This window comes from Mus caroli, chromosome 12 (genome assembly GCF_900094665.2).
Source record: "Mus caroli chromosome 12, CAROLI_EIJ_v1.1, whole genome shotgun sequence".
Lineage (NCBI taxonomy): Eukaryota > Metazoa > Chordata > Mammalia > Rodentia > Muridae > Mus > Mus caroli.
Genome location: NC_034581.1, coordinates 37,067,189 through 37,086,579, shown reverse-complemented (window position 1 = coordinate 37,086,579; position 19,391 = coordinate 37,067,189). Strand labels below are relative to the sequence as shown.

Sequence of the window (19,391 nt, the reverse complement as noted above, 5' to 3'; positions counted from 1 at the left end):
CAGAAGGGCTAGCATCGTCACCCACACACCAGAGCCTCATTTCCTCTCCATTGTCATATGTACAAAGCCACTCTTCTGGTGATGCACTGAACTACTGTAATGCAGAGGCACCTGTGTTCTTCTGAAGAGGACCTCCTTGAGGACACATGAAAGACAGCTGCTTTTGGCTTGAGGCAATGCTCACGGCAAGTCTTTTCCTTTATTAACCAGTTTTAGAATTTATATTTTATCATCATTATTTAGTGTGTTAACAACAGTAACAGGAATTTGACAAAATTGCTGGAATTGCACCATTTATTCTGACTACAGAGTGGTGAAAAAGAGGATGACGTTCTACCAGGGGAGAGCTCCTGAGGTGACTGCCTAAGAGTCCATGTGGTAGGAGCTTGACAGAGTCTGATGACAGGGAGGCAAGCAGCCAAGAGCTCAGAGTGACAAAAGAGATGCTCACGGTGTGCACAGGATGCAGGTACTCATGCCGGGGGGGGGGGGACCAGGATGGCAGCTTAGCTGTAGACAAGTGAGATGGATTTTATAGAGTGAAGTGTTCACCAGGAGGAGAGTGGGGGCAGCTGTGCAGGCAGGAGGTGCCCACACAGACTTGGAGCTACTTGTGAGGGGGTATGGTAACCAATATATAGAGAGGGTGGGTGTCACTCAAGCCAACAGGGAGGGTTGGGGAGGCGGACCAAGAGGTAGGGAGAAGACAATGGGGCACAGTTTAGAGTCAGGTTCTAGGGAAAGGGAGCCTAATTTAGCTTTACCCACCCTGGTAAGGTAGCTGATCATTAAATTGCTGGCTAGGAGGAAATATGGTGCAGTAGAAAAAGCAAAAGAAAGGGAGTTAGAAGACATGGGTTCCAGTACTAGGGCTAGCTAAAGGCCATGGGCACGTGACCCTGAGCAAGCCAACTATAGGACTCTAGTGCATCCAGGACTGAGGACTGAAAAGCACTGCAAGTAGAAAGGGCTGTACCATAACTAGTAAGGTCTTTAGGTGGCCTGAGAGGGGGAAAAAGAGAGTTAGAAATATGCAGAAAGGACTAGAAAATGACTGTGGGTCTTTTCAGAAATATCTCAGTGCTGTTTTCCAATGGTCTCTTTAGTTCTCAATCCACAGGGAGAAAGAAGACCCAGAGAAGAGGCCAGTGGGCAGGCTGCTGGGATAGTTGGCTGATTCTAGTCTTTTTTTTTTTAAATGTATATCTATATATCTGTGTCTATATAGATATATAGATATAGACATATATATGTAGATATAGATATAGGTATGTATATAGATAGATATATACACTATCATCTATCTATCTATCTATCTATCTATCTATCTATCTATCTATCACTATAGCAGTTTGTGATTAGATTTTGAAGAGATTCATAGAAAATGCACATCAATTCTACCACAAAGGCCCATTTCTAAAATTCAATCCTCTTGGAATTCTGCAAAGCTACCACCTCTGCCCCTTGCCTGGCAGTAACCCTTGGCAGCACTGGGAAACCACTGGGCAAGGATGGGTGTGGGTCAGAATTACGTAAGACTGATAGTGTTAGGAGACACATCATGGCTTGAGTATTTGTTGTAAGAGATGCTAAGCAACAGACTCACAGGAATAAGCTCATTTTGCAATTTTGTTCAGGTTCGAATGCCAAGTGACTGGGGCCTAACTCTTCCCATATCATGGTTTTCAAGGAAAGAAGTGATTTCTGAGTAGATATTTAGATATCTTTTTCCCAGTGAGGCTGTGAGAACTTTCTGACTGAGAGCATGCTAAACTAGCAAGGCACATGGAGCTGGTGAGGGCAGACGGGCTGGCACATGCAGATGCCAGGATTAGCACACACTCTGGTCCTCATCTCAGAATCCTAATCACACTGTTGCCATGAGGACTAGAGCAAAGGACAGAACAGAGCATCTCCACGCTACCAACAGTGTGCCCACGTGGCCTCTTCTCAGTTCTCCCTCACCTAGTCCTTGGCTTCTCTTTACTCTATACTTCCTTGATATACTTCCTTGATGTTAGAATACCTGAGTTCAAACATGAGTTTAAAGGTTGGTGTAAGCACCACTGGTATTGGAACTGCTGTAGGGAAGTTTATTTCAAGACCTACTCCCAGATCTGCTCAGACTTTCTGAGCTTGGGACCAAAACTCTTCTTGCTTAGAAAATGTTCCCCGTCACTTGGATACACTGCAGAGCTGGGGTGTTACTAGGATAAAAGAACTCTAGACCCTTTGTTCCAGTCACATGACTTTATCCTCAGTTACTATTTACTAAGTCAGAGAGCTCGGTCTAGGAAAGCATTTGAGGAGGCAGCATGTTACAGACACTGTAGGGTACCTTGAATTCGTTCTCCTTGTCTTTTGTGCCTTTGTGGAATGGTCTGTCGTAGCGGAACTTCCAGATGTGATTCACTTTATAGAAGCTTTTGATGTTGTCTGGAACCCCCTCTCTCTGCAGTACCTCCTGGCTCTCTGGAATGGGAGTCACAGCATATATCTGTAAATCTAAGATTAAAGAGTCAAGGAGGGAACCCGGCTTGGCAAATGGTGTTTCCATTCCAGCTGAAGTCCTTTAAAACTGCCCAGAAGCTGTGAATAACACACTTCTAAGCATGCCTCCAACTTGAGGCCTTGATCTAGTCCTAAGAGTTCGATTCTTACAGGACATGTGCTTGGCATTTCTGTAACCTGTGAAGTTACAGCTTACATTAGTAGGGTTGGGGAGGGACAGCTGGGCGTGGGTTTGCAGAGTTAGGATAACCTACCTCTTGTACACGAGACACTTTCATCTTCAGTTTGTTGCTCATGGCTCCTAAAATTCATTTATAAATATATGGAAATCCTCATCAGACTATGACCAAAGGCAGTAACCAGAACTGACAGGGATTTGCACCTGCCAAGTGTTGCTGCGACCCCAGCCTTCTGAAGTGTGGCATCCATTCTCCAAAGCCAGCTATAGATAAGCCAAGTGGCTAGTTGTACTTCTTACTTTAAATAACTCTTTTGTTTATATAGTTACTTCCTCTCCGGAGAAACAGAGCAAATATTTTTCTTAAATAATTTATTTCTTTTGCATTTAGGTTCTGCCTTGAAAGTATATCCATAAGCCACTGGGAGTTTACCTGTTTTTCTTTAAAACCACTGGTTTCTGGTAGATTTAGGAAGAACTGATGGGTGAATTACCTTTGTGTCTAAAGCCTATATGCTTCCATTTTAATTGTTGCTTTGTGTTTAGATATGTTTACATGGGGGGTGAATTATATGCTATTATTAAGTCAAAGTCCTGAATATCAGAGCTGAGAGTGCCCCCCAAGGATACTGGAGACACCTCTTTTTCTTCTTTCCCTCACTATATAATTCAAGAAGAAGGGGAAGAGGAGGTGGAGGATGGGCTGTTGTGAACACAATGCTACCACTTCCTTGAACTGAAACAGTTTCTGTAGGAAGTCAGAGGAAAACTATTCTATTGTTCTATGGGAAATCCAATAAGAGTGAGCTTCAGAAGTGTAAATTTGCAGGAGTGTCCAACAAAAGGGAGAAAATTCCTTACCAGATGTTTATGGCATTTCTTTCCCACTGACTCTGAGATAACAATTAGAACAAGCTAACACCAGGAGGGTGAGGACTAGCAAGTCTGAGGGGGGGGGGGGGCACTGAAAAGGGAGCAGTGGCCGTAACAGTTCACAGGACAATGTCCTGCAGCTAACAGCAGGTACCACCCAACCGGGGCCCATCAGGAATGGATACACTGAGCCTCTGCCTGGAAGATGGTCTCGTCGGGCTGGTTGGCATGCTGCATGGCGATGGCATGGGGGAACTCGTTCAGCATTCGCTGTTGGAAGGCCTCCAGTCTTTCGTAGTCATGCCCTCGACATACAAACTCCTTATTCTGGGGGTGCAATCAAAACAGAAATTAGGATTATATAACAAAGAAGGAAAAAACTCATGACTGTGGTAATAACTGACCATCTGGTCCATGTCATGACACTGCAGCAATGATAAAAGAAACCATAACTGTCTGAAAATATGCCCATGAATAAACATGCTGGGCAAAGGGCAAAGGCCTCACTTGTTACTGATTTTTCACCAGACCCAATAGCATCTGAATCTCAGGTTCAGTTGCATGGGGACTGATGGTGAATATTAAGGACAAGACCCAAGCAGTATCTTAAAATATTGATTGACACATGTTGAAGATGACTGTTATAAGATATACATCACACTCATACACATAAATGTCCAATTTCAAAGAGAACAAAGATATACAATAACTAAAAATCCACATGACTGCATCTTTTCCTAACTGGCTCTGAGATCAGCTTTCTACTTGCACTGAGAGGGCAGGCAGATGGCCATCTCTAGTCTAGCCTTTGGAAGGATGGAAAGGCCAAAGGCTACATCTTGGGGACCTGGCTTCAATGAGTTCTTTAGCTTGTGGCAGAGATGTATACTTCTTTTGTTTTAGTTGCTGGGTAGTAATCCATTGTGAAGATAAATTTCATTTGGCCTGTCCATCCATCACCTGATGATCCTTGAGGTTTTTTTCCTACTTTTTGGATGATATAAACAGTGCTGCCAAGAAAATTTAGGTACAAACCTTCATATAAGTGCTTTCAGAGTTCTTTTTAATGACATAGATGTAGACCTGCCCAGTCATGAGGGTTAACACTTTCCATTTATGGGGAAAAATAACTACTTAGATTATACAACTTTTTCAATGTACTAGAATTTTTAAATGCATCCTGCATTAATCAAACAACAAATGGATATATGGACATTTTAAATCTTGGTATTTATTTTTAATTTGGAATTAAAAAAAAAAAAAAGACAAGGAAGGACACTTCTTGGGATTCTGAAGCCTGCAGTGTTCCTTACAATCCAATAGAGGGCAACCCTTCTCTTCCCTTGAAGTAAATGCCAATTACATAGAAAAAGGCTATTTTCCAAAAGACCAATGATAGACACATCAATTTATTATAATTGTTTATTAAACAAACTTTGGCCTACTTGGTCAATGTAGTTTTGATGTTTGCTAAAGTTCCTTTATAATTTGTGCTTCCAAGCTACTTCTGATTTTTAAAAATATATTATCTTTCAAGATTGATTTTTAAGAAATGTTATATGTATGTGTATGTATCTGTGAGTGTAGGCCACATGTTATATTGGTGCCCAGAGAGGCCAGGACAGGGTGTTGGAGCCGGTGTTAAGGGCAGTTGTGACTTGTTTCACATGGGTGCTGGCAACCCAATTAGGGTCCTTCTGGAAGACCAGCAAGTTCTGTTAACTGGAGCCATCTTTCTAGCCCTATATGCCCTTCCAGTTACAGTAATTACATGAAGTAGATAGGGATCGAGGGTGTTTCACTGAATGCTTGTAACTAAATCACATTTTAGTCAGGGCTACATGACTGCTTCAGCACATTTAGTGTCATCAGCCTCTTCCTCCATAAAAATATAAAAAGGTGTATCAGATGACCAGTTTGGTATCGAGATAAACATATCAATGTTGATATTTACCAATACATGACTTATAATTTATTAAATATTATTATATATTTCCTTCAACCTAAAGATTATTTTGTTTTCTTCTTACAGTTTAAAGAAACCAGAAGCTTTTTGAGTCCTTAAAACTTTTATGTTCTCCAAACACCATACCTTCAATTCACAATGGATTAGCCAAGTCTTGACATGATATGGAAAGAAATGTAGTTTTTCATTCTGTAGAACTTTGTATCAAGAGAAGAAGAGAGTCATCTACATCAAAGCCACACTTTGCCCTGTTGAAGGAGTTTCTGGTCCCCTATGTTGCTCACTGCCCTAGAAGGAACACCACTCCACTGAGAGCCAGGCCCCTGTGCTCTGCAAGGGGTGCTGACAACTGACCAGAACTGGATGTAATCTTTTAAATTTAGCAAATCATCTGCATTTGCCATTATCTTTCTTCCATCTTCAGATAGGCCTACCTGCAATGCTGTGTGCACTTATTTTTTAAGTGCAATACAGATTTTATACAATATCCATGTTGCACTCAAGTACATGGTCATTTCAATCAATAAAATCAATGTCAACTTGTTGAGTTCCTTTTCCTGGTGGTGTGATAAAGTACCCTGAGCAAGGCTGCTTCAAAAACCCTCAGGGCAGGAGAGAGTTTTCTCAGGCTCACAGTTCTAGGGCATAGTCCCTTAGAGTGGGGAAGTGAGGGTGCCAGCAGCAGGTGACATGTCAGTGCACAGGCAGGAATGAGAGAGAGAGAGAGAGAGATGAATGCTCCTGCTAAGGGAGTTTCTGGGTTTTTTTTTATGCAGGGCGCTCCTGAGGGTAATCCACGACAAGCTCTTTCACAATCCATTTGACAAGATCTTTCACAGGAATGCTTGGAGCCTTGTCTCCCAAGTGGGTCCAGATCCTGTCAAGTTAGTGATCAGTGCTAACCAACATACTACAGCCATCATGGAAGTGTTCCACGTGATCTAAATATTTACTGATGCTCTTTGGATATTTTGAAGTCCATTCTGCCAGTCTTTCTACTTATCTAAAAGGCAGATAAGCTAAAGATTAAGCAATAAATGACATCTTTCTCTTTGTACTTCTCTGAGTAGACTCACCTTGCCTTTTCTTACACGTGTTTACAGTTATGGAAAGATTTAGCTCAACACAAATATTTTTATATTGAGATTTAAAGTTGTAATGCACTCAATTTGCGCGCGCTCTCTCTCTCTTTCTCTCTCTCTCTCTCTCTCCCTCTCTCTCTCTCTCTCTCTCTCTCCCTCCCTCCCTCCCTCCCTCCCTCCCTCCCTCCTATCTGGACACATCTTACTCTGAAGGCCAGGCTGGCCTGGAATTCACCACTGGCCAAAGTAAAGTTGTAGCAATTCTCCTGCTTCAGCCTCTCAAGTGCTGGTATTACATGATTGAGGTGCTATACCTGGCTCATAAATGGAATAAATAAATTTTATCAGGAATCCAGAACACTTCTCCACAGTTCCCTAAGTGAGTAAAGGAACTCTTTTAACCAGCATTTTAATACATGGAGGGTGTTCGGATGAATGTATCCAATAATATTCACACATATAAAATACTATGTGGCACAGTATAAACGAGAGGGATGATACTATGTTTGGTTTTTTGTTTGTTTGTTTTGTTTTGTTTTGTTTTTTCTTTTTTGGTTTTTCGAGACAAGGTTTCTCTGTATAGCACTGGCTGTCCTGGAACTCACTCTATAGACCAGGCTGGCCTCAAACTCAGAAATTCGCCTGCCTCTGCCTCCCAAGTGCTGGGATTAAAGGTGTGCCCAACTACGCCCGGCTGATACTAAGTATTTTATACTGCCTCACAATGTCTTGAAGTTACCCTTTGCAGATTTATAGTACCAATAAATCAGATGTCTCTGCTGGGTGATATTTACCTTTTTATAAAGCCATCAAAAAGGACCAACAACACTTTTCCCATGTCTCTGAAGTAGGATTTTGACTTGATGTGGCTCTGTTAATTCCTACAGTCTGCAACTGCAAGCCCCTCTATTGCTCTGCTCCACATTCTCTAATGCTAACTATGGGAACTGCACACTGAATATAACAGTAAATACCACCGAAGGAAAGACATAACCACTGAAGACTTCATAACATAAACACAGGAAGGGGTACACTGTTTGGTTTTAAGACACTGTCTCCTTCTTGTCACTGGTCATACAATGTCACTATATCTTAGTTTTCTTGATTGCAGGATCTGAGCTGGAAGGACTAAAGCAAATTAAGTAGTGTATAACTTACCCTTAAGAAAAATGGAAACTTTTTCCCATAAAATCCAACTCTGAAGAATTCAGGTTCCAGACGCTGCTGGTCCATGATTTTGTCATACAAGGAGGCTTCCATCATCTGGGAAAATGTAGGGGAAGGTCTGTGAATTCCATCTCACATGTCAGCCACACCAATACAAGAATGTCCTTCTGTACACAGATGAAATATTTTAATTCATTCAGAACAGGATTTGATTCCTTTTTAATGCTTTCAGGAGAGGATCAGCAAGCCAATGTTGTAAATACATACTGAACACTTCAGCCTTTGTATTCCCTGGTACGTCTTAATGTGCCAGAGCACAGGCTACAGCTTACTGATCCCTGAAAGGATCAAGGATTTTACTGTGTGCTTCTACCAGAGGAGACAATGTCTACAAGTCTATTATGGAAATGTTTACTCCATCATAGACATAGACAAGTCCCAGTTAACGCAAATAGTTAGAAGCTAAGCCTTTCTGGAGAATTCTTATGCTAGGTGTACCTGCTTTCCCCTTGCACACAGTAATTGAGGACATAGAGAACGTACAACTTTGTATAAGTGGAAGGGGGAATAAATCACCAACCCAGGCCAAGGGAGGTGTGTGGTACAAAGTGCTGTCTGGGCTAAAAGCTCTTAAATATGTCTTTGACAATGTTCAAACTAGGGAGCAAACAAAGCCTATGGCTTCCCTTTTGTGGTATTGTTATCCCTGGGGTTTCCAGAGAAAGACTAATATTGTACTTGAAGGCTTCCTCCTCCCCCAGTAACAGCACCCCAAAGAGCAGTTGATATGAAGTGTAATGTGCTGGGTTTATAAAAATCTTAGTGGCTACGGCACCCAAGGGCTCTCACTGGTAAACACTGTAACCTCGCTTCTGTTGTGGGGACAGGATGCCAGGAGAAGTTAAATAGCAATGTTTGTATATAAAGCGTCAGCATGATGAACTGAAGTTTTTTGGTTTTTTTTTTTGTTGTTTTTTTTTCTCCTTTAGTTTTTCAAGCGAGGAGAAACATCCTTGGCCTGCTGATGTGAAGGACTTGGCCAAAAGTATAGGGTCAGTTCCCAGCGGGTGAATATGGTGCTTGTGGTGGTGTGAGGGGCCTTTGCAAGCTGTTGAAGGTTATGGTATGTATCCAACGCCAGCCTCAAAAGTGGAAGGGGATATCATTATCGGTTAAATATGTGAGAGCAGAGAAACAGAGCGGCACCTCTGCATTCATCATGATAAATGCGTGCAACTCCCAAGTGTAAGGATTTGTCTGACTCTAAAAGCAAGGAGACACAAACAAGTGACTCAGGAACAGGGAATATGGAGACCCTTGACCACCTGGGACTCGGTTAATGAGAACAATTTCCAAGGGTATAGAGAGAGTTTATGTAGGATTTGTCCTGAATGTATTTTAACACAAGGCAGCTAACCATTTCTACCAGTTTGTTTTGTACACCACAGATACTAAGAACTGTAAATTGCCTGGAAGTGTTTTGCATAATTGGGATGCTCTTCAGTGTAGAGATTTTCCACAATAAACTTAAAATCCTGGATTAGATTGTGGATTTCAGATGTGGGACTTCAGAAACAGATCGAGGGTTCCCCCTTTATATAGTAATCAAAAGAACACACAGATCAATTTGTTGTTTTTATGCATACATGGCGTAGCATGCTTCAGGGAAAATACTTATCTTAGAGAAAGTTTCTATAAGCTGTATCGAGAGAGTCACAGCACTGATTTCCTATGGCCCTGCTGGGAAGTTAGTCACACAGGGGTACCACACCTGATTCACAGACACCCAAGTACTTTACCCTCATCTTGCTCAGGTTCCTGTAGTCATAGTAACTCTCATATTGCTCTGCAATCTTCCGGCACAAGATAATGCCATTCTCCCAACACTGCGGACAGACAGGAGCAGGAAAGTAAGCAGTCACCATACTTTGCACTTCTACGCAAAGGTCAGGATATGGATGCTTTTGTACCATAAAGCCGTATTGGCTAAGGCTTTACAAGAATCTAAAATAACAACAATGCCATTTTAAGCATGGAAGAACCATCCAATTAACATGTAACTCATTAAAAATGTTCAGAAAGTTGGATATGTCAGTTCCTCGTAACATTCACTAATACATGCTGCAAAACCAATATTTTCTTGTGTTCTGTCATGCTCCGGAAACAACTGTAGTTTCATGATGACCACATATATGGATGCAGACAGACTCTTAGTGCTCAGGAGGAATTATCATTGACCTCTAAGGCCTGGAAGCTTGGTCTCCTCGCTTGTCTATCTAACATGCTTACATGATCATGAAGGCCATTGGATTCTGGTTAGAGTAGTATGTTACTTTTAGAATGAATGTTTAAATTTTGTCATCTAGCATACTATCAACCAAGTTTTTTCTTCAAAACTTTTCTTCAAAAGCCTAGACAGTCAGTATATGCAGCTAGCTATAGGGCCACACAACCTTTGTCAGTTACTAAATTCATCTGTTATTGCATGAAGTCAGAATAGTCATAACTGAGAATGGCTATGTCATAAGAATCTATGGGCACAAATGTAAATTTCATATAGTTTTCACATGCCTCATAGTTTTTTGTTTTTGGTTTTTCGAGACAGGGTTTGTCTGTATAGCCCTGGCTGTCCTGGAACTCACTTTGTAGACCAGGCTGGCCTCGAACTCAGAAATCTGCCTGTCTCTGCCTCCCAAGTGCTAGGATTAAAGGCCTGTGCCACCACCGCCCAGCCTATGCCTCATAGTTTTAATAATCTCTTCATCTCTTTCAACCATTTAACATGTGAGAGCTCTTTATAGCCTATATGCTGTAGGACTGTGGGTAGTGGTTTATAGCCCTGACCTATAGCACAAGTTTCTGGGGATGGGCAATATATGAAATTTTGAAATAGCTTACTGCCAAATCAACCCTGGAGATCAATGCAGTGACAGATGTCACAGCCAGATCACCCACCGAGACCCACAGCTAGAAATTATGCAGAGTAGAGACCTTGCAATACTCAGTCCGAAGTAGATGTCTCCATCACATACTTCCCTAGAGGCTAAGGGAACCCTGCAGGAGAGGAGGCAGAAAAAGTGTGAGAGCCAGAGGGGATAGGAACCAAGGCCCTCTAAACATAACAGGAGAGACACACATATGAGCTCACAGAGACCGAGGCAGCATGCACAGGGCCTGCACAGGTCTATACCAGACGGAAAGAAGAGACTGAAAGAAGTGACTACGTGTCCCCAAGCCTAATTCAGTCGTTATCTCCAGTTGATAACCACTTGCAAATGAAAATTTCGTTTTCTCCGAGGGAATCTCACTGGGGAAACAAAAGAGTCTTAAGGGTAGGTCGCATGTTCAGCAGTAGACGGTGGCCAACAGAAAACAAAATCAATGACAGCTTTGCAGGTTCCTGCATCTTCCTTTTGTCAGGGCTTTTGTTTTTTATTTTCTCTTCTTCCTCCTCTTCCTTCTGTTCCCCCTCCCCCACCTCCTCTTCTGCTCCTCTCCTCCCCACCTTTTAGGCTGCAAGTCCTTTCTGTATGACATCAGTTTTGTGTATTTATGGGACTCCTGAGTGTGTGAACAAATGGGTCTCTGTGTCAGTATGTGTGTCCTGTGCCTTTTCTTGGGCTCTGTTTCTTCTGTTTATCCGTTTTACCCTATTTTCATGTGTTCGTTCGTTTTGGTTTTAGCATGTGAATAATAGTATAATTCCTTAGAAGCCTGTTTGTTTTCTAATGAGAGACAGAAAGGGGGTGGATCTAGATGGCTGGGGAGGTAGGGAGAAATGAAGAAGAGGAGAGGGAAGGAAAACCATAATCAGGTTGTGTATGTGTATACACACACACACACTCACATACTCACACACACTCACACATATACACACACACACATATATAATTTTCAATAACAGAAAAAGAAATAGCTATACAGGTGGGAACAAAGGCATTATGCTGGTATTAGTGTAAAGTCCTATCCCTGTAGTTAGATGCATAATAAAGCAGGACATGAGATAAGCAATTTACTTACACCAAATGTTAGGGACCCCTAACTGTGTTCTATAGAAAAATGACAGCCACTTGCTGTATTTAACTCTGTGCTTAACCTTTGTGATTGAGACAAGATATATAAGGCACCCAAATATATTTGATTTTATTCAAATCAAATAAGCTGGTGCTCAGATTCCCAGTCATTTAGAAGGAAGAGCCACACCCTTGAGGAGGGATGAGAAGGAAAATGGAGTGGCACACTAAGTTGCAGTAAGTGAGTGAGGTTACTTTAGGATCCTGAGTGTTTTAGTTACACTAAGGGCTACAACCTCTTTAACACATCCAGTCTCCTTCATTTTGCCTTAAAAATAAAGGCAAATCAAAAATAAAGGGGATCGGGTGAAGGTAGATAGTAGGTTTTCAGAGAACAATGTCAGAATGCTATGGTCTGAATGTTGTGTTTCCCTTACATTCATATGTCTAAATTTTAACTCCTCAGGTCTTCATACACAGGGCCCCTGGCAGATGGTTAGGTCATAAAAGACTCAGTGTCCTTTAAAAATAGGTTTCCCGAACCGGGCGTGGTGGCACACTCCTTTAATCCCAGCACTCAGGAGGCAGAGGCAGGCAGACTTCTGAGTTCAAGGCCAGCCTGGTCTACAGAATGAGTTCCAGGACAGCCAGGGCTACACAGAGGAACCCTGTCTGGAAAAAACAAACAAACAAACAAACAAACAAACAAAAAATAGGTTTCCCAGAGTCAACTCCTCTTCCATCATGAGGACACATGGAGAAGACAGCATCCATGAGGAAGAGGGTCTTTACCACATTGAATCCTCTGAGGTCTTGACTTAGCCTTCTCAGCCTCCAAAACAGTGACAAATAAGTAAATCCATTTCACTTGTTTAAAATGTATCCAGTGTGTGTGTGTGTGTGTGTGTGTGTGTGTGTGTGTGTATGTGTGTACATGAGCACACACATATGTATTACAGCATGTGTGGGAGTCAGAGGACCCTTTGCAGGAGTCTGTTTTCTACTGTGAGTGTCACAGGCATTAGCCTCAGGTCATCATGCTTACCAGCAGGTGACCTTACCAAGTGTCAGTACCCCAAGATCAGTCAAAGATGATAAAGAACTTGGACCTCATTAAAACAATAGATTCCCCAGACCCATGACAGAGCTACTTAATCAAAGTATCCAGGGGCTGCATTTAGACACCTGAACAAGCTCTGGGCACTTCGACTCCACTCCACAGTGTGGAGAGCCTGCTGGAGAAGAAGAAAGTGAAGCGCATGGGTTGCCTGCCACTGAGACTCACTTTGCCTCGGTCGAAGTTCTGGATGATGGTGAGGTGCAGGTGCTCCTTGCGCTGCCACTCGGTCTGCATGGGGTAGGTCAGGAACTCCCTGAGGGGTCGATCAGACCACTCCAGCAACTCGTCATACAACAGGAGGGTGTAGGCAGCCTCTGCAAGTCAAGAAAGAAGACACAAAGTCAGCCAGGACCCCAAACCATTTCCTGATAGGCATGGCCCCTGGTTGAGGAATGGGGCCACCCACCCATCTCAGTCTTTTAACCCAGAAAAATGTTCAAAGGACAAAAAAATGGAACAGAGACTGAAGGAAGGGCCGACTGTGGAACAGCCCCACCTGGGGATCCATCATGTCTGCAGACACCAAACCCAACACTGCTGCCATGGTCAAGAGGCACTTGTGGACAGGAACCAAGCGTGGCAGTTCCTGGGGAGCTGCAGCCACCCACTGACCAATGAAGAAGCCAGCCATTGACCAATGCAGAGGCATATGCTTGGAGCCAACCACCAGACTGAACTCAGGGAACCTGGTGGGGGAGCTGGCAGAAGGACTGGAGGAGCAGAGAGGGATTGCAACCTCACTAGAAGAACAACATAGGCTGGCCTAACCACCCAGTTCCCCCAGAGACTAGACCACCAACCAAAGAGTGTACCTAGAGGGATCCATGGCTCCAGATACATAGATGTAACAGAGGAAGGTCTGGCCTGACAGCAACAGGAGGGTAGGCCCTTGGTCCCAGGGAGGTTTGATGCCCAGAGTAGGGGGATGATAGAGCGGTGGGGCTGGAGAGTATTGGTGGATGGGGGAGCACTCTCATAAAGGCAAAAGGGAGTGGGAGAGGGCAGAGGGTAGAATGGGAGGTTGGCCGAGGGTTAACTGGAAAGTGGGATATCATTTCAGATGTAAAGGAATGGAATGATTAATAGTAATTAAAAAAAAAAGAATAGTTCCCCAAACTCAATACTGAAGTATTTTAAGTGCTTTTAATTCTGAACTTAATAATATCAGGAATACAAGGAACAAGTTAATTAACAGTGACTTCAGTGACAGAATCATTAGTGCACTGGATTGAATCTTTGTGTTTCTATTATAATCTATATCTCTCTTCTGTTTTTAGTTCTCCTTGTGTCAACATTCACATGCTCAGGGCATAATTAACCTGTTCAAGAAAGTCCATGTTATAGGCAATTCAAAGATGTAGGGCAGACATGCCATTGTTTGCAGGGAAAATCCGTACGTCTCTTGGAAAGTAGGAGTCTTTCGAAAGCAAGCTAGCTAGGTAGCTAACTAACTAATTAACTAACTGTGCTGGCCAGTTTTATGTCAACTTGACTCTAGCTACACTTACTTTGGAAGAGGAAACCCCAACTCAAAAAATGCTCCCACCAGACTTGTGAGTGGGCAAGTCTTTGTGGTCATTTTCTTGATTGATAGTTTAATACCAGAGGGCACAATTCACTATGAGCAGTAATACCCTGGGTGGTGGTCGGGATGGTATAAGTAAGCAGACTGGGCAAGCCACAGGAACGAGCCAGTAAGCCACACCCCTCCATAGCTTCTGCTTCAGTTTTAGCCTACTTCAGTCTCTGCCCCAGCTTCTGTTGATGATGGACACAGGAGATCCATTCTTTCTTCATCAACTTCCTTTTGGTCATTATTACAGCAAGAGAAACCAGAAGAAGCTAATGAATTTGCTAATTAAGGAACATAGGTTTTTCTTTGAATGATAAAGGGCTGTGAATTTGAATCTGGAGCACAGGAGGGTGATTCAAAATGTAGCCAGGATTTAGAAAGGGGCAAAAAAGGACCTAGTCATTGGTGATTTTAAGAAGTCTTGGTAGTTGCACAGCTCTTGAGTTGAGTTCCAACCTCAGCTTCAGAGGAATAGAGTGAGATGTATTGTGGTCCAGGCAGAGCCAGGTATGGGAGTGTCCTCAGTGTACTTGCCTGGCTACTTGTTGGTTCCTTTCTTGTGAGGATTAAATGTGAGATGGACAGGGTTTCTTACCAAGGGTGAAAAATGGGTGGAAACGGAAACAGCTGAAATCATAGAGGCTGCCATGGGAGATGCAGTGAATGTGCAAGAATCACAGTGAAGACATTTTAGGGACTGTGCTGTGCTTGGAAGAAGTGTCTAGCCAACCGTGTTCCTGTCTTAGACCATGTGGGTCTATACCAACTGCTCCTAGGTTCTGTTTCTTCAAGCCTGAATAACTCCTATGTTCTACTAATGACCTACTTCAGGGGTCGCTTCCCTTGTTCTCCTATCCCTTGTTCTTCTCCCAACACTGCAGTGCTTGAAAGTTCCTCAGAGAAAACGGAGCTAGTCTCATCTCAGGATTAAGAGAACAGAGGCCTGTGTGCTCACAGACGTGCCTGGAAGGACACAAAGGGCCCTGATGGTCAGATTCATAGAAAGAGAGAAGGAAAGGAAAATTAGTGTTTAACAGGAAAGCGTTTCAGTTGGGGAAGCTGAGAAAAGTTCTAGGGTCAATGGTGATGGCACAGACTGCACACTTAACAATCATTATGGTAAAAAAGGGCATGTGACATATACCCCCAAATTAACAACAACAACAAACAACAACAAAAAGTTTCTAACCTCTTTACTACTTCCCAGATATGTTCATCCTTAGGAGGGCAGGCATAGGTGAGTGGTACCTGGGCAAGTCTGAGAAAGTAGAGATGCTGACTGGTGACCAGAGGAAGCTGAGAAATGACTGCTAGTGTCAGAGAGAGGTGGCAGGACAAATCACAGCTGCTTGAAGGTGACCATCCACAGATGAGAGATGCATGCACGCTGAGGGCACTGTGGACTGTGCTGATCAAGGAAAAGCGTGCACGCCTTGCAGGTGTTCCACCCCCTCAACCCCCTACACAGCTGGTTTTCAATAACTCAAAAGTTTTAAGTGTTACTGTGGGAGCTGATGCAGATGGGAGAGGAATAGATTCTAAGGGACAGAGAGTTTAAGATTCCAAACAAAGTACCACTGCATGGCTTACTACAGGCCATCTCATTATTTCCACAAGCATACAGAGAGGAAGGCGATATACAAAGAGAAACAGCACAGAAGGATAGAGATGAATTGGGAAGGCAAGGCGAACACATAGAAGGCTGCAGGGAGGTTAAATCATTTTGACAGTGTAAGGAAGGTTCTCCTAGCAATCTCCCTGTTTTCAAGGACGCATACAGAAATGAGGACATGTGAGAGAAAGGATGTGAGGGCCAGCGAGATGACTCCGAGGTAAAGATGCTTAATGTGCAGGCCTGGTGACCTGGGTTTGATCCCTGCAACCATGGAATGGCGGAAGAGAGAACTGACTCCTAGAACTTTCCTGTGACCTCCACACCCACATGGCACACAGGCGCCATAAATAAATACATTAAGTAAGATGTTAGATGGGAGGAGCACATATTGATTATGATTTAGGGAACATGGAACTTTGAGCAAATAAAGAAAAAGCACCCATCTCTGATATCTTAGACAAATCTGGACTTTCTTGAAAAACCAAAAAACATCTGTGCAGACATTGAATAACTTTTGTCAGCTTATTTTCTCAATTCTTACTTTTATCAGTTTTTAAAGTAAAACAGTTTACCCTACTGCATTGTTCTCTCATGATTCAGGCATTATCAGCACTGAAGGAAACCCATCACACCAGGTGTTAAAATTTAATTGATGAGCACATTCATTAGGGATGCACTTATTTAGGTCTCATATCCCTAGTCTCTCTCCTAGGAGCTGAGAAGACTAAGAACGAGAAACAAGAAATTCATCCTTAACTGGGAATCATCTGTCTGTCTAGACACATGCACACCACCATATGTGTGTGTATGTATGTTTGTATGTTAAATAATAATACATATTATATAAAATATAACTAATAAAAAACATCATGATAAGTGCTTTAAAATAGAGACTATGGGGTTGGAAAGATGGCTGGCTTGGTGGTTAAGACTGCTTGCTGCTCTTCCAAACCACCCTCCTTTAGGTTCCAACACAGACATAAGGCAGTTCACAATTGCCTGTGACTCCAGCTTCAGAGATCCAATACCCTCATCTGGCCTCTTCAAGTACCCATATATTCATCTCTCTCTCTCTCTCTCACACACACACACACACACACACACACACACACACATATACCATTTTTAGAGAGAGAGAGAGAGAGAGAGAGTAGAGAAAGAGATGTTAAGATCAGTTCAGCCATGGATAAAGGATGGTAGGTGTGGAGTCAGTAAAGGAGCCTGAAGGAAAAGAACCCCAGCACAGGAACTACTTTGAGGAGAAAGAATCCGTAGACCTCAGCGTTCAAGCTGAGGGAGGCTCCAGACTGCAAACAAATGCTACAGAGACAGTGGGACCAGCTAGAGGCCTTAAAGGCATGTTACAATTCTCGAGATGTTACAGAAAGGACTTCTTCACTCCCTTAGAGACCTGTGCTAAGGCCCCAGTCAAGAGTTCCCTGGTAATTTAAAATTTTCATTAATTTTGTAACAGTGAATTTGTACTGTGCTGTTCTAAATTAATACAACCCTATGTGATTTAAAATAAAATTTTGTGTGGAAGAACAAAAAAAAAAAAAAAAAAGAGTTCCCTGGAAGAACACTGGGGCAAAGCCCTCAATTTGTCATTCCCAAGCGTGCAGAAAGGATTCTGATTAAGGTGGAGCGAGCACCTTCCACTCGACTTTCCCCAGTAATTAAGGAAGTAAGTAATCGCTTCCACAGAACATGTGAGGTGCTTAGCGGATCTTGAAAAGTAATTAGGAACAAACAGAGCAACTAGGAAAAGCCACTGCTGAAGATGATCACGATGTGTTTGGTTGCCTAATTTTATTTTCTTCTTTTTATGTCTCCTGTCTCAGACTTTCTGCAAATGGGATCAATCACAGGTCCCGGAAGACCTTTTCTCTTAAAGAGCTGGGACAGGGTTTCCGGTGACACAGAGCTCTTAAACTCTCTGGCTTCTTCCACCTTCCAACCTCAGCTTCACAGCCAGAACACTAAGAACTGGGAGTGCCTGGGCCACGGGAAGAATGGGGAATCAGAGAGAAAAAGGAGTTTGAGAGAGACATAAGTAACACAGTAGTGCAGACCATAAGCAAAAACTGGAGACCCGCCTTGGGTGGTGCACATGCAGAGAACTGGAATGTAGTACCAAGGTCTTAAAACTCAGACATTAGAATCACAACCTCTAGATGGTGGCACAGGACCTGAGTTTTAAACATAACTGGACTGATTGCCAAAATTAAAAATAACAATTTTGACAGAATGCTGAATCTCGTAACATAATGTTCAAAAGGTCCAGGATGTAATCTAAAATTACTTGGCATTCAAGAAACCACAGAACTAAATAACTATCCAAGGGAAAAAGCAATTAACAGATGCCAACCCCAAGATGACTCACATTTTGGAATCTTAGACTAGGAAGCAGCTATTGAAACCATGCTCCATGTAGTGAATGTGAACACTCCTGAACAACTGAAAAGGTGAATTCTTTGCAATAGAAACTGAAGCTATGAGAAGAAAACAACAACACGAAATTTTTAGAATGGAATAGTCGCAAAATAAACATTTCAGCGGAGAGACCCAATTCCAGTCAGCTGAGTGAAGATGACAGAAAGCATCTGTGGGCTCGACATAAAGCAAAGTTAACTAACTGTCCTAAACCATGGACAGAAGTGAAGTTGCAGGGGGCTGGGGGGGGGGTAGGGGGGATGACAGAGTCTCAGGACTCAGGGGACAATGACCAGAGGCCAAATACTCATTCCACGGCAGTCCTAAAAGAAAGGATTGGTATGTAAAATATATTTTGAGAAGATAATGCCGAAAACCTTTTCAGATTTGATGAAGGGAATAGATTTCTAGATCCGAAGAGCATGGCAATACCAAACACACTAAGTTTTGAGAAAACCATGTCTATGTATGTCATCATCAAACTACCGAAGGCCAAATAAAAATGCTCAAAAGCAACCAGAAAACACCATACAATCAGTCATTAAAAGATTATATACCTCTCACCACATGCAGGAAGTCCAGGAGATAATGACAACACTTTTGAAGTGTAAAAATGAAAGAACCATTCACTTAAAATTCCAACTACAGCACACATGGCTTTCAGAGATGAGGGTGTGGTATGGTATGGCAATGTCCATCAAAGCCCCATGTGTTAAAGCTTGGTCCTGGGTTCGAGAGAAAGCTCAGGAGTTAAGAGTACTTGTTACTCACACCAGTCAGAATGGCTAAGATCAAAAATTCAGGTGACAGCAGATGCTGGCGAGGATGTGGAGAAAGAGGAACACTCCTCCATTGTTGGT

At 42.7% G+C, this 19,391-nt stretch overlaps 1 protein-coding gene across 7 annotated transcripts in view; it reads right to left on the bottom strand.

The window, feature by feature from the left end:
* Dock4 (dedicator of cytokinesis 4) overlaps positions 1-19,391 on the bottom strand; it is a 406,102-nt gene that overhangs the window by 26,688 nt on the left and 360,023 nt on the right. For all 7 annotated transcript variants that reach the window (XM_029484743.1, XM_029484748.1, XM_029484747.1 and 4 more), the window contains 5 exons: positions 13,076-13,224; positions 9,577-9,663; positions 7,769-7,873; positions 3,748-3,889; positions 2,339-2,505 (listed from right to left, as the gene is read on the bottom strand). In XM_029484743.1, coding sequence (XP_029340603.1) covers positions 2,339-2,505; positions 3,748-3,889; positions 7,769-7,873; positions 9,577-9,663; positions 13,076-13,224 — 650 coding nt within the window. The remainder of the gene's footprint in view (positions 1-2,338; positions 2,506-3,747; positions 3,890-7,768; positions 7,874-9,576; positions 9,664-13,075; positions 13,225-19,391) is intronic.